Source organism: Manihot esculenta, chromosome 15, assembly GCF_001659605.2.
Source record: "Manihot esculenta cultivar AM560-2 chromosome 15, M.esculenta_v8, whole genome shotgun sequence".
In the NCBI taxonomy this organism is placed as follows: Eukaryota; Viridiplantae; Streptophyta; class Magnoliopsida; order Malpighiales; family Euphorbiaceae; genus Manihot; species Manihot esculenta.
Genome location: NC_035175.2, coordinates 12,564,583 through 12,587,026, shown reverse-complemented (window position 1 = coordinate 12,587,026; position 22,444 = coordinate 12,564,583). Strand labels below are relative to the sequence as shown.

At 29.2% G+C, this 22,444-nt stretch overlaps 3 protein-coding genes across 4 annotated transcripts; 1 reads left to right on the top strand and 2 right to left on the bottom strand.

The window, feature by feature from the left end:
• Window positions 1-1,051: 1,051 nt before the first annotated feature.
• LOC110601043 (ribosomal RNA-processing protein 8) lies at window positions 1,052-4,013 on the bottom strand. Of its 2 annotated transcripts, XM_021738033.2 has the most exons (9): window positions 3,723-4,011; window positions 3,561-3,622; window positions 3,149-3,200; window positions 2,669-2,783; window positions 2,423-2,517; window positions 2,098-2,204; window positions 1,869-1,983; window positions 1,749-1,793; window positions 1,052-1,606 (listed from the first exon to the last, which is right to left on the bottom strand). In XM_021738033.2, exons 1-9 carry the CDS (start codon window positions 3,891-3,893, stop codon window positions 1,535-1,537), a joined length of 834 nt encoding a protein of 277 aa, XP_021593725.1. In that variant the 5' UTR covers window positions 3,894-4,011; the 3' UTR covers window positions 1,052-1,534. The 2 variants fall into 2 exon arrangements, with proteins under 2 accessions (XP_021593725.1, XP_021593726.1); XM_021738034.2 differs by lacking the exon at window positions 1,749-1,793 and having other exon boundaries at window positions 3,723-4,013.
• A 759-nt stretch (window positions 4,014-4,772) lies between these two features.
• Window positions 4,773-6,181, top strand: LOC110602228 (chalcone isomerase-like protein 1). Its single transcript, XM_021739689.2, has 4 exons — window positions 4,773-5,232; window positions 5,321-5,564; window positions 5,655-5,746; window positions 5,844-6,181. Exons 1-4 carry the CDS (start codon window positions 4,887-4,889, stop codon window positions 5,975-5,977), a joined length of 816 nt encoding a protein of 271 aa, XP_021595381.1. The 5' UTR covers window positions 4,773-4,886; the 3' UTR covers window positions 5,978-6,181.
• A 3-nt stretch (window positions 6,182-6,184) lies between these two features.
• Window positions 6,185-10,915, bottom strand: LOC110602229 (putative glucose-6-phosphate 1-epimerase). The gene is made up of 8 exons (XM_021739690.2): window positions 10,549-10,915; window positions 9,833-9,907; window positions 9,325-9,381; window positions 9,085-9,242; window positions 8,868-8,999; window positions 7,163-7,265; window positions 6,877-6,976; window positions 6,185-6,771 (listed from the first exon to the last, which is right to left on the bottom strand). Exons 1-8 carry the CDS (start codon window positions 10,855-10,857, stop codon window positions 6,554-6,556), a joined length of 1,152 nt encoding a protein of 383 aa, XP_021595382.2. The 5' UTR covers window positions 10,858-10,915; the 3' UTR covers window positions 6,185-6,553.
• Between the last annotated feature and the right edge of the window lie 11,529 nt (window positions 10,916-22,444).

Here is a 22,444-nt window from a genome sequence, read left to right as displayed (position 1 = left end):
CCTGAGATTAGGTAAATAATGATGGTTGGAGTATTGATATTAAGAGAGTAAAGAGTCTTTGGCTTTGATTTTAAATGGCAAATTGATTGGTAAAGCAATGCCATACTAAAATCAACGATGGAATGTTTGACTATATTAATAAAATGGAAAATAAATTATATTTGCAATTTTATTTTATTTTTATTTTTTAAAGTTAAATTTGGTGACAATTAAAAATATAAACATTAGCATTTTATATAAAAAGAATACATTAAATTTGTTTAATATAAAAAGTTGACATTTGTCCTTGGATTATATAAATATTAAATTTAAAATTTTAATTTAAAATTATCTCTTAATTATTATTAAAAAATTAAATAAAATATAACAACCAAATAAATCAAATAGAATACACATTTTAAAATTGTGAGAAACGATAATTTTTTTAATTTTTTAATGATAATTTTTAAATAGATTTAAAATAAAAATCGATACATTTGGCTTTTTCTGTAGTGAATTAGAAAAAAATATATAAAAAGTGATGTCGGTAGTGAATTAGAAAAATGGTAAGGTAAATGGGCAGCCACCAAATTCTCCGAAAATTCTTTCTCTTTATGTGACTTTTGTACCAAAAGAAAATATACTTTTAATAAAAAATTAAATTAAATTAAATTAAGAAAAAACGAAGGGACTTTACATTCCACCTGAAGACCTTCCATTCTATTGACAATTTAATCCAGAGACTTTTTTTTATTATTATTATTAATTTGAAAGTTTAAATTATTTTATTTTTTAAATAATAATAATTTAATTGTTAATCTATCAATATACTATTTTAATATTGAAATGATAAAAATGATTAGTTATAGAATAATTTAGTAAATGAGGTATTAAATTATTGTCAAAATATATTTGTATATAAATAATATATTATTTAATGTAAATAGCTAATTAAAATTTATAAAAAATTAATTATTAATTAAGTATATGCATTTTTTAAATAATAGCATCGATCGTCATCAACGTATAAAATATGAAAAGGCAAAGAAATTAATTTTACACAATATTAGTATTCCACATTAAAAATAGCTCCTTTTTCATACCTCATGCATAAATATACCCCACAAGATTACAACGATGACAAACCCTTTGATAAGTTAGACGTCCTCTCCAAGTTGCACAACATAGCATCTTTCACAATCCTCCTAAGTTTTGGGGGCAAAATTATAGGATAATCCATTACACATACGATTGCTTTATCCTCATCATTGATTATAGTAGAATCTACCAAAGTTCATGCCTTATTTCAGCCAGAATAAAAGGTAAACCAAGTCCGTCCTGGTAGAGATACTGTATGCTTGACTGGCGTATGAATGGACATAAAAGTAATTCTTTTCCACATGCTATACATACATAAGACTGCCAAATTGCATGATGTAACATCTAAAACTGAGTTCATCAAGGAACATAACAATAAAATTACAAAATTTTACAATTTGCAGAACCTCCAAGTCATCTTGAATAACATCAAATTAATATCATTTCACTTTTCATCTCAGCGACGCTTGTATAAACAGGGTTTCAACTCAGGCCATTCGATTTCTTTTGTCTGTGAACTTTGCTTCTCCTGCAAATGGGGGGATGAACAGATTTATTTATATGCATCAACTCATACAGGACTATGCATGAGCTCTTAAAGAACTCTCTGAGCAGATAAATGAAGTCCTACACAAACTCAAAGCAACAAGTAATCTTCAAAAGCAACTCACCTTCTTTTGGAAGTATAACAAAATAAACATTTTATTTGAGAAATCCTGCACCTAAATTTTATCAGCAACAAGGATAAGAAAATTAATTTAGCAAGGCAAATGAGAGTATTATTTATAGACCTTAAGCTTTGAAGAAAATCCAAGATCTGTAATGGCTTTTGAAAACTTATTTGGATCAGCTCCTCCAGTGTTTGGATCAAATCTGCTCTTCACCTCCGCTATCAATAGCCAACCGCTGTTAAAAAACACAAAAAAAAAAAAAGAAGAAGAAGAGAGAGGTTATACAGTGAACTAAAAAATAACCAAGAAAAAGCAATCCAAAAACTTAAAAGAAGCACTGTGAACAAACTTTGGCTTAAGAACTCTGTGGGCTTCCTCGAGGTAACTTGGAAAGTTAGTGCCCATCAATGAAAGGCAAAAGACTGCAACATCTACAGATGAAGAATCAAGGGGTGTCTGCAAGAAATACCAATATATGACCAATATTAAAAACAAGGTATAATTGACATTCTAAAACAAAAGATGTGTCTGCAAGAAATACCGATATATGAGCACTATTAAAAACAATGTATAATTGACATTCTAAAACAAAAGATTTTGATTGCAAAGAATCTTTGCCAATAATCCATGCCATTGTATATAACCATCAAAGGCAACATAAACAAGTAACATACATTGGCCATATCACAAGCAATTACTGAAGGGTTGTTGGATACAAGATCAAAAGAGAAAACTTTATTCTTCACATTTTTTGCAAGGCGTGCATCTCCTGAAACACAAGGAAAACAATAAATTGAAATAACAACCAAAGAAGTAATCATTTGAGTAGTACAGACACAACACACATTTTAAAAATATGAGCACCATAACTTCTGTACAACTACCCTAGAAATAGAAACTGGAATTCGGCAAAAACTCACCACAGCCAAAATCAGCCACAACTAAAGAAGAACTGCGATCTTTTAGCCAATTCATGATTATATTTACTGGCTGCTCAGGCCAATGTGACATTTGTTCTTGGTATCCTGCATGATACTGGCCATGTAAGTGAAAAAATAGTCAAGATGGAGATTCTCAAATAGGAAAAAAAATCATTCAATCATACAAGTGATGTATTATCCTTGTAGAAAAGAGAAACCTAAAGAAATTCTCGGTTAATATCAGCATAAATTCTCAATTTCAAAGACTAAATATTATAGAGAGAATATAAACAACTAAAGAAGAATAAGCTCATCACAGATGTTAGCAAAATTATATTCAGTGAAATTTGACTTTGAGCCTTGCCATTCATTAAGTAGCATAAACGTTACTTTACATGATTGGCTAAAAAGTGAAATTATAGACACGGTAACTAATTAATAAAAAAGAAAAATATAGACGATAATCTGCAATGAACATACCATATCAAACAAGGATGGGTCTTCCTTGAAACATTTAAGGGCCTCTTCTCCACTGAGAAAAGAAAAAGGCAAAGAAAGGATCAATTTGCTTCCAAATATAAAAGCACAGTTTTCTCATTGATGTCAAGGAACGGCCAATGTTACATTTCAACCCAAGGGGGAAAAAAAAATCAGCATCAGCTTCACTCACATTCATCAATCTAAGTAAATTGAAATCCCTTAAATCTGATTAAGAGAGAGTATTAAGAAACAATAGCAAATAAGAACAGCAAGCTCCAAGCATCATATTCTCCATACTTTTTGTGATTAAAAAAAGCAATTTACAAAAAAACCCAATTGAATAAAATACTATGATCGATAATTGAAATCCCCGAAAAGATTAGTGAAAAAGCAAGCAAAACACGAAAATTACGTGCAAGTATAGAGCTTTTCATTAAGCATGCGGAAATGTCCCCCTGATAACCTCGCTCGCATCTGCATATGTACAACAATTTGAATTCAATAAAAAATTTCCCAATTTTATCCATCCCAAATGTGTTTGTTTGCGTGCACAATCACAGGGACATAATAGAACCTTGTCGAGGAAAGAGGATGACTTTGGCTTCTTTGAAGAAGAAGGATTCTTCGGTTCAGGTTCCTCTTGTCTATGAAATTGGCCGGCATTGTTAGATGGAAGAGGTTTGTGCTGATTCTGTGGTTTTCCATGCTTGGATCTTTTGCGTTTTCTGCTCTTTCCTTCCTTCATAGCTTTCCTCCTCTCTGCAAAACCCTAAACCCTCTTTCAAGCTTCCTTGCTCTGCTTGCGTTAACGAAATTGAAGAGATGGTGATCTAGTAGCCAATCCAGGTCTTCGAGGAGGGCTGGGCCTGGGCTCCAATACAGACCCGTCCAAGAAGCCCACTGTAGCTTCAAACAATTCCAATTAAAAATAATTAATTGTGTCTCGATGGTTTTTTTAAAATCTATTTTATTAAAATCAAACTTAAAAAAATTTAATTAGTTTAATTTGATCTTTTTTTTTCAATTAAATCTTTAAATTAATTTTATCTGATTTCATAATTTTAAATACAAAATATTTTAATTATGTTTAAAAATATATATTTTAATTCAGAGTTTATGGCAATTCAATAAAATGGAAAATAAAATTTTAAAATATAATAGAATAAAACCGATGAAATTATGTTAGTTTAGTTAAGTTAATTCAATTAATTTAATTTTATAAAATATTAAATTAAATTAAATAAACTGAATACATGAATGCTCAGTTGCTTACCCCTAAATTAATGGTAAGAATGTTAAGATTCACATCCTATAGTTTTTTTCATTTGAAAATTTCTTGAGAAATTCAAAGCTTTTATCACAGGGTGCAATGGTGCAAGTGTGCCTTGTGCAATGGCCATGAATTGAACATTGGATACATTTTTCAATTCAGACATGTCACCATTAAACAAGGGTAAGATCTTGAAATGTGTGAATTCCTTATATGGGTGAAAAAAAAAATTCACAAAGCTGAAACTATTGATGCTTCAAGAAATTGAATTTCTTGCACCATTGGCTAACTTTCATTTATCTAATGCTCATACCGAGGTAGGACAATGCCTCAAATGACAAATTAAATGCCTCTTATCTTTCCGACCACCTTCTTCCTATTTAAACACTTGTCTTCTTGCAATTTCCAACCAACATAACCGCTACAGTTCTCTCTTTGTTCCTCTCCGCAGCAGTATATAGTTGAAGAATGGCAACTCTTGCTGAGAATGTTGTCGCTAGGGATCAGCCACCGGTAGAGGAGAAGGCGAATGGCGTTGAACAGAAGGCTGCGAACGGGTTGAACTGTGAGAATGGAGGGAAGGCTTGTGGGGAGCCAACTGCGGAAAAAGGTCAAGCAGAGATGAAACCTGCTGGAAAAGAAACCGAACGTGATGCGCCGAAGGAAGAGGAGAAGAAAGAAGAGGTAGGAATTGAGGTTGAACCTAAGACTGGAGTTTCCTTTCCAGTTAAGTTGGATGATGGGATGAAGTTGCTAAGTGTTGGTTTGAGGAAGAAGTCAATGCTAGGCATGGGCATTAAGATTTACAGCTTTGGTAAATTTTCTCTCAGAATCTGAACTTTCCAATTCATATACAGATGATTTTTCACTTGTAGTGTTCATCTTCTTTTTTCAATTTGCAGGAATGTACACAGACAATGAGAAACTGAAAGATCTCCTCAAGTCAAAGATCGGAAAAGCCCCAGCAAAACCAAGCAAGGAAATGTATCAGGTGGTAATTGACAGTGATTTGTCCATGCTGGTGAGGCTGGTCATTGTGTTTTCTGGACTCACCATGAGCATGGTTAAAAAGAACTTTGATGAAGGCCTAGGAGCATCCATAAAGAAACTGACAGGCGGGAAGAAGAACGAAGAGCTCGCAAACAAGTAAACATTCCTACTCCTTATTCCTCATCATCACAGTTACAGTTGTGCACTTATCTTCTGCTAAAACTCAGCTCTTGTGTGTTTAAATAGGGTCATGGGTCAAGCATCAGATGAAATCAAGCTAACAAGTGGCTCGGTAATCGAGATTTCTCGCCTTCCCGGATTTGTTCTCCAAACTAAAGGTTAGGTTCTGAGAAACTGTATAATCTGATTCTATGCACTAACTAAAAAGTACTATGTATCAGAATCTAATGCCAAATCTGTTTCTAATATCTGCAGTGATGGATGAAGTGGTTAGCAAAGTTGAGAGTGAACTTCTCTGCAGGGCATACATCCACATGTATTTGGGAGATGATCCATTTGACAAAGATGCCAAAGAAAAATTTGGGATGTCCTTGCTTTCTCTCTTTTGATCTCACATCAGAACAATTTCCAGGCAGAAAGAAATAAGGTCTAGGTCTACTTCGTAGAGAGTAGCAACTGAGCAATCGCTCAATAACAAGGATTATGGTGAGATTGTAGCCGGTTCTGTGACAGGAACTCGAATGTTGTCAATCCCCATTCCTCTTTTATTTGGTGAACTTCATGAATTTAATGCTTCTACCTTCAAGGTTTCGACAAAATCTAGAATATATAGTTTCTCTTATAGATATGGTATCATCAAACAAACCCATTCAACTATCTGTTAATATCATAGAGGCATACAAACCCATCACAAAGAGGCAACATTAAAAAAATATATATCTCGTTGCTCAATGCGACAGTCTCACCTCGTAACATGATAGTTAATGAAATCTCACTCTAAGAATCCTAAAGATGATATATAGACATAGCAAGTTCATGCATATTCTACATTAATATGACAATTATATCTTACAAGAAAATCTCCTCCACGCATTACAAGGGTGGGATCATCGAAAGCCTTAAAGAACCTTCCTAGGATCCGACTGCCCGCTGCAATAACTTGACGACACAGTAGAAAGGTGGGATCATTGGAAGCCGTAAAGAACCTTCCTAGGATCCAACTGTCCACTGCAATAACTTGATGATACAGTAGAGAGCTCCTGGTGGCCCTTCCACTCTTCAAAAGGTTTCAAGACAATTGGGAATTCAATGGCAGCAGAATCCACACATATCATGGTTTTATAGTCCTCATCGCCCAAATCTTTGGGAGCCTTGGTCTTTTTGTCCCAAGGATTCCATACAACTGCATTATTAATAATATCCAATACGGTAAATTAACTATCAGAACAAAAATAAAGAGTCAGAAAACAATCACATAGGATTAAGGCATCAGGATAACATTTAGCACCTGCATCAGGCATGCCATCCTTCCGCAGCACAAAGGTTCTCTTCTTCTCATGATCAATAATAGCAATCTTTCTAGGGGTGCTCAAATATACTCGATCAATCTGAAAAATATACAAGCAATATGAAAAGGGAAATACTTCAGTACATAAGTAACTCGAAGGAAATAAGATTTAAGAGAAACTGCATGAAACCATGAACTATTCGCAATCAGCGGCAAGTATTACCGCAGTTTCTGTTCAACAAATTTACATTGAGGTTGAATGCATAAGATCATAAATATATAATACCTCAGCATCGAATGTAATTGCATCTGCCTGCTCAGTGAACCTTTCTCTGTGCATTAGATTATCAAAGTAATCAAGTGTCTCCAAGCCCTCAACACGCACTTCACTGCAAATAAACAGCATCACACAATGTAACTCATCTGCAAAGGGTGGAAATAAAAACTTCCGAACTGATCTCTTAATCAGAGATGCATTCTACAAGTCGCAACAAGAATTTAGCATATAGGCAGACTGCAGAAGTGTGAAAATATGCATAATGCAGAGAAATGGGACTTTTGTCATCAAGAAAATGGTAACAGAGACAACTTCAGCACATTCGTGTATTTCTGATAATATGCATAATTATGCAACTTTAATATTACAAATTATCTAGATATTGAGTTTTATTTCATTTAAAACAGATTGATTTGTTTAAATTTCGTTATCTTGGTAGCATTGGAGGATAACAAGAAAAATCCAATTTGGAATCCACATTCTGAGATAAAAGGTGGTCACAATCAAATTCATAAAAGGATACTCTAATACGCTGTGTTATGAACTGCGTTATGGGCACAAGCATACTTGACAAACAAAGCCAGCCTCAAATCCGATAACCAAACAAATAACTCTTATCTGCCAAACTGTACTCAATTTTGATACTTGTATTTGGATTAGGACTCTTAGCACTATAAAAAGGGGACATTCTGATGTATTTGATCATCTCGTTTTACCTTTCATCTCTTATTTTTAGTCATGAACATACCAAACAAATAACTCTTATCTGCCAAACTGTACTCAATTTTGATACTTGTATTTGGATTAGGACTCTTAGCACTATAAAAAGGGGACATTCTGATGTATCTGATCATCTCGTTTTACCTTTCATCTCTTATTTTTAGTCATGAACATGTGTGGCTAAATTCTTCTCTTCAATTAGAGAATAATTAAAGTTCCAGTTAGACGGGTTGTGAGATTGATGTAATTTTATAGTTTCCTCAATTATTGATATTTATATTATTCCTGTATTTATTGCTTAATATCGTTCTGTGGGTTGTTGCATTAAGGCGCCATTGCTCAATCGATAGAATGGTAGACTGCTATTCAGGTTAGTTAAATCCGTAATTGTTTAACTAAACTGAAATAGGTAGTGAATTAGGTTGCGTAAGGCCTTCCTAAGGAATAGTATAATCTAACTTAAATGAATCAGCGTCTCGCGTTTGTTAGTTAGAATCAGGTCCTTTTAATTATTAATGCAATAATTGAATTAAATTCTAGGAGCGTCTCCTACGGTTGTCCGAGAGTTAGAGCCAGTTAACGAGCGTCTCTTAACTAGTTTAAAATTAAGAAAGAATTGGATACTTGAAGCGTCTGGTTTATTAATTAAATTGAGATTATTTTGTATCTGTGATCAACCCATAAGAACTGGAACCAAAATTATTCCTCTAACTGAATGTGTCTCATCTTGATTCTCTCTTTTAAATTTAAATTGGTTCTTTTTTTAAATTAATTTTATTTATTCCTCTATATTCAAAACCCCATTTTATTTTATTTTGTTTATTTTATTTTATCTCATTCAATAGAATTAATCTATTTACCAGTCTCTGTGGGATCGACCCTCCTTACCATTATCACAAATCTTATTTTAAAGCAGGAATTTATTTTTGGTGGTTTCGACGACCATCAATTTCATTACAAACAAATTGAGTTCTTGAAAATTTACAAGACAAACCTGATATCTGATACGGACAAGTAGTTACAGAGTGCAACTGTAAAGGAGAAGGCCTTGGAATCTGTATTTCTCACACGAGGGATCAAAGTAAGCTTCCTAGGACTGAGAGATATACGAAGTCGCAACTCAAAGCTGCAGAAAGTGACAAGGTAAAGACACAAATATACAAACATATATATCCTCAATCTAGTCTTATGTTTGTTCACAGCACGCATACCTGCGCGGCCAGGTCTTCAAATCATCTTCTGAGGACTTCAATATCAGATCTACTGACGACTGGTTATTCACTGGGGGCAAAGGTGAAGGATCACTGTCCAATGACCACAATCTGTTCCTTGCAAATCCATGTTTCTCTAGTAAACCAAGATTTCCAAACTGAAATAGCAGCACAGAGTAAGAACTTGTAATCCTGACCATAATAAGAACTACATCCTGCTTGAGTTCTCGTCACACAAACCTGGGGAAAGCAGACTGATATACCTCCCCTGATGGCTTTACGTGGCTTCCAAACAGCCTACAAAAGAGAAATCCACTGTGATCAAGAATTAGAAGAAGTTGTGCACATAACTGTTGATTTAGTATATATAAAAACTCAAACAACAATAGCTAATTTGGGGCAGACGTAAAGCCCAATCTTTTCAGCAAGAACAAAGTGTTGTAATAACCATACAATATATAATTTCTATCATAATAGAAATTAAAAAAATGTTCGTTTCTAACTAATTTGTTATTTCAAGTTTGTAGATTGTTAAGGAAGTGGCTTTCCCCTTGCCACTTCCAAAGCAAAGATTGAACTGCTTCAGACAAGTAAAAGGTGAAAGTGATTACAGACACAGTTGTTTGTCAAGAAACCACCAAGAAGCTCAATTCCACATTTCTAGAATTTAAAGAAGGGTCATATGAAGATTTCAAAACAGCACTGTAAGTACAAAACTCCCATGGAAATAGCTAAGAAGATTGCTCACTTTGCTGCTCATGAAAAGTAATTCTTCTCTGCGTTCATTCTTCCAGGAAACAACCTGTCCACCATACAGAAGTACCTGAAACATTGAACAATCACCAACTCTTGATAAGAAAAAAAAAAAGAACAATTACTAACTGCAAAAATTGAGGTACCTTTTCTTTTTTTTTCTTCTTTTTATATTTGGCCATTGCAGAAGATAGTGAAAAGCGATGTTTAACATTGATTAAATTGACATTTTATTTTTAAGGTGGAGTCATATCATCAGCCTAATTTTGCAGGACACATCCTCATTGACAATCCCTAGAGCAACTAGTTTACAAAGAAGAAGGAAAAGAAAAAGCATTATGGCCTTTGAGAAAGCTAGATCTTCTGACAATGAAAAAAAATTAAAAATCACAGTTGTTCTTTTTTAATGGGCCATGCACTCCTTCAAATACTTGTAGCTCCTGTTTTCTACACCAATAAATTCAGCAATTCTCCATAAATCTGATGGCTTTTTCAACTGACCATCAAAATTTGTTTAGCTTTTTCTATCAAAATTATTGGTTATGTAATTGTAAATGTTGATATTACTTTCTATACCACCACAATTACTAGGACTATCAAATTCATTTCATGTTAAATCAACAAAATTCAAATAACAACTCAAGAGGAAGAACACTTGAAAAGAATAAGAAGAAGAAGAAGAAGAAGAAGAAAGAACTTAATTAGAATCACCTCAGCAGATGAACCAGAGGGTTCAGACAAGATAATCCTGGGTAATCCATCAGCATCATGATATATACTCAACGGCATGGATTTCAGCTTGAAGCTAGCCCTTAAGCCACTCAAAATAGGGCTTACTTTCCCTTTCTTCCACTCCAGCTGTAAACCCACCAAGAAAATTCCCCACTCAAGAAACAAAAAAAAAAAAAAAACCAGAAGGGGAAGGCAATAATAATGAAAAACCAAAACAAACATGTAGTAATAGCAAAAATAATAGCAATCAATATATGCAAAACAATCAAAGAAACCACATTTCAACATCAGGAAAGAAAAGAAAAGAAAAAGAAAGCAAGAAGCCAAGAAAATAAGAGATGGGTAGGCTCACGTTTCTTGGTGGAGCAGTGAATGGTGATTAAAATAATAGAATGGAAGATCTTTTCAGAAGAGCAAAAGCCACCAACTATGAGTACAGGACAAGTCCAAATGAACGAGTGTATGTGAGTGTATATATAGGAAAGCGAGGGAGAGAGAGGATACGCAGAGGAAGGCAAGTGTAGGTGTTATTTTCATTGGATGCTCTGCTCTTAGGTCGTAGGCGTCACTTTCAGGCTTAACCAGTGAACGTATGCTGAGTCTCCACTTTTTCTTACATTTCTCCACGTCACCCCTTCGTCATGGGCCCCATTTTTCACTAATCATGTCTCTCTTCGACTATCCAAAGGATCTTTTGTTAATCTCTTTATTTTTAGTTTACTATTAAGATTAGCTGACTAATTGTAATCGACAGTTACATCGCGGATAGTAACTGATATATGTTAGATATTTAATAAATTATATTAATAAAATTATTAATAATTTTTTTAAAATTTAAAGACTTAATAATAATTTTTTTATTCTTAAGTAAATATTTTTATTTTTTTAAATTACATTTATCAGGTTTTATTTTAATAATATTACGGTAATTTCTTTTGAATTTTATATTAAAATATAAAAATATATTTATTAGCGTACATTATATCAATACTATAATTTATATAATCATTAAACATGTGTTACTATGGTAAACTACATTTAAAATTATACAAGTTAGAAAAATTTTTATCATATTTTTCATAATTTATAGTAAAATTTTTACGATAATATTTTTTAATATATTTTTAAAAAGAAATGATCCCATCACATTAATTTTTCAGAATAACTAATTTTAGATATTATTCAATGAATAAAAGTTGAGATTATATAGTGAAAAATTGGAAAAATTATGAGAAAATGCAAAAGAAAAATGAATCATAAAGTAAACTTTCTTTTAATTATTTAAAAGATGGTCCCATTTTCATATCGTTTAATTTAATAATTTATCAATAAAGATATAAGATAGTAATTAACTAATTAATATAATATTTACCAACAAGATTTTTCTGTAAATTATAAAAAATATGATAAATTTATTTTAATTATTTTTTATTTTAAATGTGCATTATCATACTCATATATATTCAATTAATTATAAACTATACCCACAAACATAAAGTATGTTTATAACATGATAAAAATATTTTAGCACAATTATTTTTGAAAACATAATAAACAAGTTGATAAAAAAAAATATTTATTATATTTTATAATACATATCCATTTAATTTTAAAAATATATACATTATCACACTTTTTATTTTATTATTTATATTATTATTTATTGATATATTTTATTTTTTTATCCCAACGTAGTAGATATCTCTGAATATTATCATTATTAATAAGTTAGTTCCTACATTTTCAAAAATTTATTAAAACATTCTTATTTTTTCTCTCCATCAATGAAATAGGTATTCTATCTATTTTGGCCGAAGCCCAAATTATTTTCATTTTCAACTCCTCCCTGTCCACCTCCTTCTTTGATTTTTCTTCGTCTTTCTTTGGATTTTTTTTTTCTTTTTTAAAGAGGAGTAGAAGGAGATGATCTTTTTTTCTTCTTTATTATCATCATCTTCTTTTCTTTATTCTTCTTTCTCTTCATCTTCTTTTTTTTTTTTTTCTTTTTCTTCTTCGTCATCGTATTCATCTTCTTCTTTTTTCTTTTTTTTTTTTTTTTAAAGAAAATGAGAGATTATTTCGTTGACGGAGATAAACGATAAAAACACTTTAATCTATTAAATACGTTTTAATAAATTTCTGAAAATTTAGAGACTAATTATTAATAATGGCAGTATTCAGAGATTAAATAAAAAGTTTTATTTGAGAGCAAAATTGAGTTTTAAAAATTTTCTCTTTCATGTTTCATCTATTTTTAATAGAAAAAAGAATGGAAGAAATATTTTGTTGACGAAAAAAAAAATAAAAATATTTTAATAAATTTCTAAAAATAAAAGGACTGATTTATTAAAATTACAATATTCAGGGATTACATAGTAAATCTCCCTTTTGAAAACATATTTAGTTTGAAATGGATTGGAGTGGGACACATTTCTAAATATCTGATTCTCTTATTAGTATCAATTATTCTATTTTTCATATGTTATAAATTATATGACAATTTCTTTATTTAAAATGATAATTTATTTATTAACTTTATAATATTTAATATTTTTTAATTAAATTTGCTAAAATAAATAAAATAATAGGTAATTTATAATATTAAATTTAATAATATACTTGGTCTTATGCATATATTATGTGTGTGTGTAATTCTACTTTTTGTGATGAATTTTCATTATCCAATGTTTAAATAAAAATTCAACTTTAATATGTAAAAATATATTTTGATAAAATTGATTAATAATTTTTAAATATTAAGTTATTTAATTTTTAATAGCTAATTAAATTTGATATTATATAGTAATAAAATATAATTATCGAACATAATTTTAAAAATCTTATTATTTTCATCTTTTCTCATTTATATATATATATAATAAACACATTAAATATCTAAAATTATCTAGATGACTTTTTTATTAAAATATCTATTAATTTTACATTAAAAAGTTCTCAAATTTTGAAAAATATTTTTAATTACTTCTAAAAATTGAAAATGATTTTTCTTTTTAAAAAAGAAAATCGAAAATATTTTTTAAAGATATTTTATGAAATATTTTATATATATTAATATTTAAATATGACACTAAATCTATCTATATAACTTTAAAAAAAACTATAAATATATAAAAAGTTCTTTTTTTTTAATAATATTGTGGCATAGCGTCTTTTATGAATAAATTTATTTGTTTAGTTCTTTTATTTTATGTTATGCATTTATATATTTTATTATTATTTTATTTTAACAATTGATTAATTTTTTAAATAAATTTATTATATTATTTTTTATTAAAAATACAAATAGTAGTGCTAACTTTTTATCTCATATTTTTATAATAATTATTAATAAAATATACAAAATAATTTAAAATTTGTTACATAATATGATATATTTCTTATTTTAAAAACTGAAATTTTTATACCAATTAATATATTAAAAATTATATTCATCACAAAAGTAGGTTTTAAAATATTATGTGATGACCGCTGGTTTCACTATCCTAATAAGAGGCTGAGTCCACAATGACAGAGCCGGTCCAGGACCTGCGGAGTCCCACGAGTGAGAAGGTCTAGCCCATTCATCATTGAGGTCGGGTTTTGCTCAAGACCCAACCTTCTCTTTCTGAATCCGGCCCAGGGGCTTAACAAAATAAGAATCACTGGCCCAGCCTCGAACTACTCAGTTCACACGCGTACTAAAAGAGAGAATTAAATGGCCGTTTAGCATGACGTAGAGATCTGATTCTTCCGTACATACGGATCAGCATAGCAGGGATAGGTGGCCCAACGACGAAAAGGTTGTTACCAAGAAAAAGGATAAAAAAAGAGGAGCATATTCCTCTCAAACCAAGCTTACAAAACTCTTGTAAAATCCCAAATTTACAAATCTCTTGTAAAACTCTATTTTTTGGATCTTATATCATCATTATGTATATAAAATAATAAAAATGATCAACTTATAGGTAAATAGCAATTATTATCAATTTAAAAATTATTTATTGTATCTATGAAAAAATATTTTTATTTTTTATTTAGTTACATTTATGCTTTTCTAATTATTAATAATATTTCATAAAAAATTTTAAAAACTTGATATTTCCTAAAATATTATTAATATTACTAAACAAAAATTACATCTGAATATATTATATTTCTTTGATATAATAAACGTGTATATATTTAAACATATATTCCACACAAAAAGCAAGAAAAACAATGGAGTGAAATTTAAAGTTTTTTTTTTATGTATTAATTAAAATATATCAAAATGTGTTAGGGTATTTTTAATTTTTTTTAATATTAAATGAATAAAATTAAAAAATATTAATTTTTTTAATTTCAAGAATATTTTTAATATATATTTTTTTAAATTAAAAAAATAATTTTTCTTTAAAATAAAATTAGCAGTTTCGGTATTCTTAATTTTTGTATGGTTTTAGAATTGAATTAGAATAGTTTTGTAGACAATTTGATTCGAAACTGAATAATCTGATACAATTTTAATTTATTTTATATTAAAGATATTAGGAAATTATTTTTTAAAATAATTTTTTATATTATTCTAGATTGGATTCGACTTGTTAGACTGCTAAATCAATAAAAACATGAGTTCATTTATCAGTTTTATTTAAAAAAATATTTTTGAGAAAATTACATTTTTCAGCGTTTGATGCACTCAGAAATAAACTATTAAAAAAATATTTTTTTAATAAAATAAAAATTAAATTATTTTAAAAAATTACTTTTTTCTTAAAAAAATTATTCTTTTAGACTTTTAAGAATTTTATTAATACATTTATATATAAATTTATTAATATATTTTATTTTTAAATTAAAATTAAATAATAAAAATAAATTATTTTACACTCTGTTTATTTATAAAAAATCATTTATATTTAAAAAATATTTTCTATTAAAAATATTTTTAAAAAAAAATTTCTGAATTTTTTAACTCTTATAATATTTTCTATTATGATATTTTCTATTAAAAAAAAACCATCTTATGATATTTTTTTATTAAAAATATTTTTAATAAGGGGTAAATAATTAATTGATCGCGATTATATGAGATTTTAATTAAAATTTAATATTTTTTTAATAAAATTTTTTATAATTTTATATAATTCTCATATTGTAAAATTATATATATATGATTCGTTTAAATACGTGATTATATACGTATTAGTGTAAATTTTTTTTTAATTTTAAATTTGAAAAATTTTTATATTTTTCTATCATTATAATTAGGAGATTTATTATTTAATTTTTAAATATTATTATTATTATTAAGTCAATTTCTGTATTTTTATAAATATATTCATCAGTAAAATAGTCATTTTATTTAATTTCGTTCATTTTTATTATTAAAAATATAATAAAAAATAAATTATTTTTTTCGGTTCTTCATATAAAAAAATTAAATTTTAAAAATTAAGTTATTGGAAAAAAAATTGAATATATAAAAATTGAGTTATTGAGGAAAAATAAAAAATAAAAATAAAAATAAAAATAAAAATAAAAGTTAGTTTTAAAAATTGAATTATTGAGGAAGAAGAAGTAAAAAGAAAACGAGTTTTAAAAATTGAATTATTGAGGAAGAAGAATAAAAAGTTAGTTATTGAAAAAGAAATAAAAAAGAAAAAGGTGGGAATTATTAAAAGTAAAATTAGATTTTAAAATTTTATTTATTTATTTTTAACACAAAAAAGGTAAAAAAATTATTTTATTGATAATATTTTAATAAATTTTTAAAAATAAAAATTGATTTATTGATAAAAATAATATTTAAAAATTAAATAATAAATCTCACTTATAATTTACTAAATATAAAAAAAAAGTATAAAGAGACTAATTAAATTGTATACAACTAGAAAAAATTTTTAATTATTAATTTCATTTTTCTAATTATTTTTCATTTGGTGGATTTGTGCAATAAGTGACAATGCATATTTCATATAAAATATATTTTTAATGTTAAAAACATTGATCACCTTATTAAAAAAATTATTTTAAAGAAAATAATTATATATTTTTAAAATAAAAAGTGCTTTTATACACTTTAAAAATCTTATTAATATTATTATATATAAATTTATTAATATCTTCTATTTTTTAAATTAAAATTAAGCGATAAAAATAAATTATTTTACTAGTAATTATTTTTAAATATAAATTATTTTCTATTAATTACATGATAATCCCTCTACTTACTAAAAAATACAGATTAATCCCTCTAAGTACTGAAAAATAACTTTAAAAACAACCTAATTTGTTAAAGTGAAAAAATGATATGTAATTGAGAGTTGTAATTATTAAAATTAGGGCAAAAATATTTTATGTATTTTTTTAAATGTACAAGTTAATCAAATACTATTTTTTGTTTGCACTATTTTACTTATAAATAGGTTTAAGCTTTTTATAAAATAAATCAAACATTCTCTCAAATATAAATACTTCACCCGTCCTATAATTTTTGTTCATTTTATTTTTTTATATTTATTAAAATAAATATTTTTTTTATTAATTTTTCAAGTATATTCATCTTAAAAATATTAAATTTTATTAAATATTAAAAAATAAAAGAGATTTTTAAAATAATATAATATAAAAAAAAGTGTAAAAAATTATGAAACAGCGGAAATATGTAATTATGATTTTTGAATGTAAAAATATTTCATGGGCTTGTAATTATGCCTTATTAAATAATTTACTAAAGGATTAGTAATGTTATTATCCATAAAATCTATTTTAGTGATTGTTAGTCCGTGAACCTTACTCATAAGCTCATAGAAATATAAGTTTAAAAAATATTTTTGTTTAAAAAAATATTATTTAAAAATATATTTTTATTTGTAAAGTACTTAAAAATTAATAAAAACATTTTATTAATAAAAAAAATCGTGTTCAAGAAATTTTTTCTTTTAGAAATATTTTACACTTTTATAATCTTACGAAATATATTACTTTTTTATAATTTTATTAATACCATTAAATTTTTCATACATGAATTTATTAATATTATTTATTATTTTAATATTGCAACTAAATAATACAAAATAAGTTTTATTTTAGAAAATATTCTTCTCTTCTATAAACTCCCGACCTCTATAAAATCCCGTACTATAATAAAATTTTAAACGCAGACGTATCCAACCTCAATAACCGGAAGAGCTCATTTCTATATAAGTCGGATGAGCCCGACACGACCTGATAAAGTTAGAGTAAAAATGTTGACTTCCTATGAACTTAGTCGCCTTCTTGGTACAGTATAGAGATCATAAGCGCGTATGTAGAGGGTACGAATCGGCTAGCTCCGTATTTATTATCCTAAAATATATCATTAATGTACTGTCTGACACACTTATATAAAAAGCATTCCTGCGTCATTAGAAGGGAACACGATATCAGAGACATTAACTTTATTCAAAAATATTTATACATCGAACTAACCCTAAAAAATGATCTCTTATTCTAAAAAAAAATGACCTATCTCTCTCTCTCCATCACACAAAGGGAACCCGAAACCATTATTCTCTTTTTTGTTTTACTTCCCTTAACTCCACTAAGTTCTCATATGTGATTTGAGTATCAGAAAGTCTCCACTGGGAACTCCTCCAATGGACCCCTGACTGTCTTCTTCATCTTATAGGATCCCTTCCTCAAAGCCAAACATGAAGAGACCTAACGGACCGATCACAAATCGATTATTAACTCAGCGAATCAGACATCTGCCTAGGTGTCCTTATTTGAACGCCCCGCTAGATCTCAGCTTTATCAAGTGGCGCCGTCTGTGGGAACGAAGGAGACTATCTTGTTGCTGGAGTTTTCAAACAAAACCCGTTGAGATCCACATGGCAAATCAATAAAAGCTAATAGCCAAACAACAAAAAAGAACCAAAGGGAAGAGAAATAGTGAAAGACCCAAGAATTGCTAATGACATTTAAAAACCACAAGGTGAAAGTAAAAAAAAGGCCGAAACCGATGTGAGAAGAGAATGCAACATAAGAGCAATCCGCCTAGTGTGAAAGAGAGGTGACATGCGCGTGTTAACCAAACTACACAGTTATCTCTTTAGTTCAAAGTATTTTTATCATCATGACTAGTTTCAAACAATAATCCTTCTGAATATATGCTTGGCATGATAGTATTTTAGAAACAACTTAAAAAGATTTTATCAGTGATTAATATTGGTATGAATTCCTTAAAAAGAGTATTATTTGCTTAAGCATGCTGCTGTGAGAATTAAAAGCTATAAAATGATTTATGCATGAGAAATATTATTTATTAGATTTTTTAAAATTATATGAGATGATATAGTTGGACAAAATTAATATTTTGCATTCGGTTGAAATATGAAACTAAATATCTTGTTGTTCAAATTAAGAACGAACATTCTTGTTACATATGCCCTGTGTAAACTTTTATTTTGCAGATAAATTTTAAAAGTAAGAATAAGCCTAATAAACCTGAAAGCATCGGCCATAAAACTAGAAGACATCAATGAGGTAGGTGACCGGTCTCGAAAATAAGACCACTCGCATCACAAAACTGGTTGAGAAGATAAAGATGTCAATGAGATAGGTGACCGATCTTGGAAATAAGACTGCCAGCACCAGAAAACCGGTTAAGGAGATGAAGATCTCAATGAGATGGGTGACCAGTCTAGAAAATAGACCGCTGACACTACAAAATCAGTTGAGGAGATGAAGACCTCAATAAGATAGGTGACCGGTCTCAAAAATAAGATCGTCGGTACCACAAAATTGATTGAGGAAATGAATATCTTAATGAGGTAGGTGACCAGTCTGGAAAATAAGACTGCCGGCACCACAAAACCGGTTGAGGAGATGAAGACCTCAATAAGGTAGGTGACCGATCTCAAAAATAAGACCACTGACACCACAAAACCAGTTGAGGAAATGAAGACCTCAATGAGATGGGTGACAGTCTTAGAAATAGATCGCTGACACCACAAAACCGATTGAGAAAATAAAGACCTCAATGAGGTGGGTGACCGGTTTCAAAAATTGACTTTCAGCACCAAAAAGCCGAATTGAGGAAAAAGAAGTCCGAAAGCATACCAACGAGCCAAAGAGCTCATATGACAAAGAACAAAAGCGCTCGGATGAATCCAGTACAAGTACCAGAAGGTCCCCTCCAAAAGGAGCACGGATTGACAACACACAATGACAATGGCTGAGCATGCCCCACAAGAAACACAAGAAAAAGTCCAAAATACTCGGACTAAGGTCGGGGGGCAAAAAGCCTAGAATCTCCTTAAGAGAAAATAGCCTGGAATGAAGAATCAGGGCTTTAAGCCCTAAAATGCTTAAGGGCAGATAGCCTAGAGGAGCAAAAACGCTCGGAAGAAGTTTGAGGGCAAAAATGTCTAGAAGTTACGAAGAACCAAAGAGCTTAAAAGAAAAAATTAGTGCTAAAAAACGCAGAGTATCATATAGAGAGCCAAAAAAGTTCAGAGAAATCAAGGCTAAAGAGCTTGGAAAAGAGCTAAAATAATCGTAAAAATAGTCAGGATTAAAGATTCCATAATGATATAGAAAACCAAAGAGTTCGGACGAATGTTCAGGGCTAGAGAGCCCAGCAAAGAGTCAACCCGCTCATAAAACCAATCAATTGAAACGCTTATTAAAAGACTTAGGGCTTAAAGTCTAGAAAATATCTCAGAGTAAAATGTTCAGAAGAAGACCTAAGAGGGTAGACCATTAAGGTTAGGTAGGAAAGACAAGATTAGAAGGTAGAGCACCTTAGTCAGACCTTCTAAAAGAAACAACTATCAAGGTCAGACTTTTCATGAAAAAAACCACCAAGATCAGATCTCCCGAAAGGATGATTATCAAGATATAAAATTTACTCTCTCAGTTCGGTTTATATTAAGTCGAATAAGCAGGACAGGTTTCCTTCTCCAACCATCAAAGAAGCGAAAGGACAATTGATAATGTATAAAAAATAGGACTTCCTAAGATCGTGATACGTGTATATATAAATCGAAAGCCTTTCTATCTAGTCAGATCTGGCAGTAAGAAGCCCAACTTATTAAGTATAAAAAATCAGACCAGTAACACTCCTGAGTTTAGCAAAGCCTAGGATGGACAAACCAAACTCCTCAAAAGCCCGTACTACAACAAGACTTTGAACGCTGATGTGGCCGATCTCAGTAATCGGAAGGAGCTCATTTCTATATAGGTCGGATGAGCACGGCATGACCTGATGAAGTCAGGGTAAAGATGTCGACCTCCTATGAGCTGGTCGCCTTCTTGGTACAATACAGGGATCATAAGCACGTATATAGAGGGTATGAACTGGCCAGCTCCGCATTTATTGTCCTATAGCCCATCATTAATGTACTGTCTGACACACCTGCACAAAAATATCCCTGCCCCATCAGAAGGGGACATGGTACCAGGGGTATCATCTTTATTCGAAGGTATTTATACACCAAACTAACCATAAAAAAGGATCTCTTATTCTCTAAAAATAGATCTATCTCTCTCTCTTCGTCACATAGAGAGAACCTGAAACTATTATTCTCTTCTCTTCTCTATTTTATTTCCCTTAACTCCACTAAGTTCTCATATCTGACTTGAGCGTTGGAGGGTCTCCACCAGGAACTCCCCCGGTGGACCCCTTACTGTCTTCTTCATCTTATAAAACTGATTCCTCAAAACCAAGTATGGAGAGACCAACGGACCGATCATAGATTGATAATCAACCTAACGAATCAAATATCTGCTTAGATGTTCTTATTTAGACGCCTCACCGGATCTCAATTTTATCAAATATTTTATCACATGGAAGTTATTTTCTACCAGAAAAATAGAACCTAAATCTTTAACATTATTTCATGATTTTATTTAGAAAATAATAATAAGCAAAAAAATAATTTAGGGGTTTGGAGTCTCCCCTTTTATTAATTAGGGTCTGTTTTTACTGTAAATTGCTTCAACATGTTTTCTTTCTAATACAAGTTAATAAAATTCACAAAATTAACAAAATAACTTCATATTTTTTTTTAAAAAAGTAATTTTACTTAAAATTAATTTAATTTTTCAATTATTTTTTCTAAATACAATAAACTTTAGAAAATACTAAAAGCTTCAAAATATTTCCCCTCAAGCAAAGAAGCATAAACTAGAAAACTTATGAAAGAAAGTAGAGGGAGTAGCAAATTGTGATAAAAGAAATGTGTTAGACAAAAGAAGCTAAAATGCAAAAGAGTAGAGCTTAGCTTTTGTTAGTTTGGTTGCATTATTTAATTTAAATTGAAATATCTGACCAAACTAAATTAATTTAAAATTTTAATTTCATTTATTTATATATTTTTAGTTCAATTTAATTTTTATTTTAAAAAATTTTAATTATTTTAATTCGATTTGATTTTTATAAAAATAAGCAATAAAATCAAAATAAATTGATTTGGTGAGAATAATATATTATTTTTAATAATATAAAAATATTAAATTATAATTAAAATTTAAATACTTTAATTAAATTTAAAAAATTATTAAAAATTCTAACAACGGAACTAAATTCAAACAGATCGATTCAATTCGAATCGATTTATATTCAATTTGAATTTAATTTTATTTTTATAAATATTAAAATTTTAATTTTAATTTAATTTGTTAGAAGTGATATGAGCCTAATTTTATAGACTCTCTGTGATTTGTTATTGTGATGAGTAGTCAATTGTTTCTATGGAATCTTTCATAATTAGCTCAAATGTTATCCTTGAAATCTATAATTATTTAAGAGAAAACCTTAGAAAATGACATGAAGTTCTTTTTTTTTTTTTTTTAAATTAGGGGGTCCCATCATATAATCTATACAAGAAGATATTTTTGTAGGACTATC

Coding starts and splice junctions, on each gene's coding strand:
- LOC110602229 (XM_021739690.2), bottom strand. CDS start 10,857: ATGTTGAAATGTGGTTTCTTTGATTGTTTTGCATATATTGATTGCTAT. Junction 9,000..9,084: donor TTGAAGACCTGGCCGCGCAG/GTATGCGTGCTG, acceptor CACTTTCTGCAG/CTTTGAGTTGCGACTTCGTA. Junction 6,977..7,162: donor CAATTACATTCGATGCTGAG/GTATTATATATT, acceptor TATATTTTTCAG/ATTGATCGAGTATATTTGAG.
- LOC110601043 (XM_021738033.2), bottom strand. CDS start 3,893: ATGAAGGAAGGAAAGAGCAGAAAACGCAAAAGATCCAAGCATGGAAAA. Junction 3,201..3,560: donor GAAAAGCTCTATACTTGCAC/GTAATTTTCGTG, acceptor TTCTTTTCTCAG/TGGAGAAGAGGCCCTTAAAT. Junction 2,518..2,668: donor TGTGGCTGATTTTGGCTGTG/GTGAGTTTTTGC, acceptor CTTGTGTTTCAG/GAGATGCACGCCTTGCAAAA.
- LOC110602228 (XM_021739689.2), top strand. CDS start 4,887: ATGGCAACTCTTGCTGAGAATGTTGTCGCTAGGGATCAGCCACCGGTA. Junction 5,565..5,654: donor AACGAAGAGCTCGCAAACAA/GTAAACATTCCT, acceptor GTGTTTAAATAG/GGTCATGGGTCAAGCATCAG. Junction 5,747..5,843: donor ATTTGTTCTCCAAACTAAAG/GTTAGGTTCTGA, acceptor TAATATCTGCAG/TGATGGATGAAGTGGTTAGC.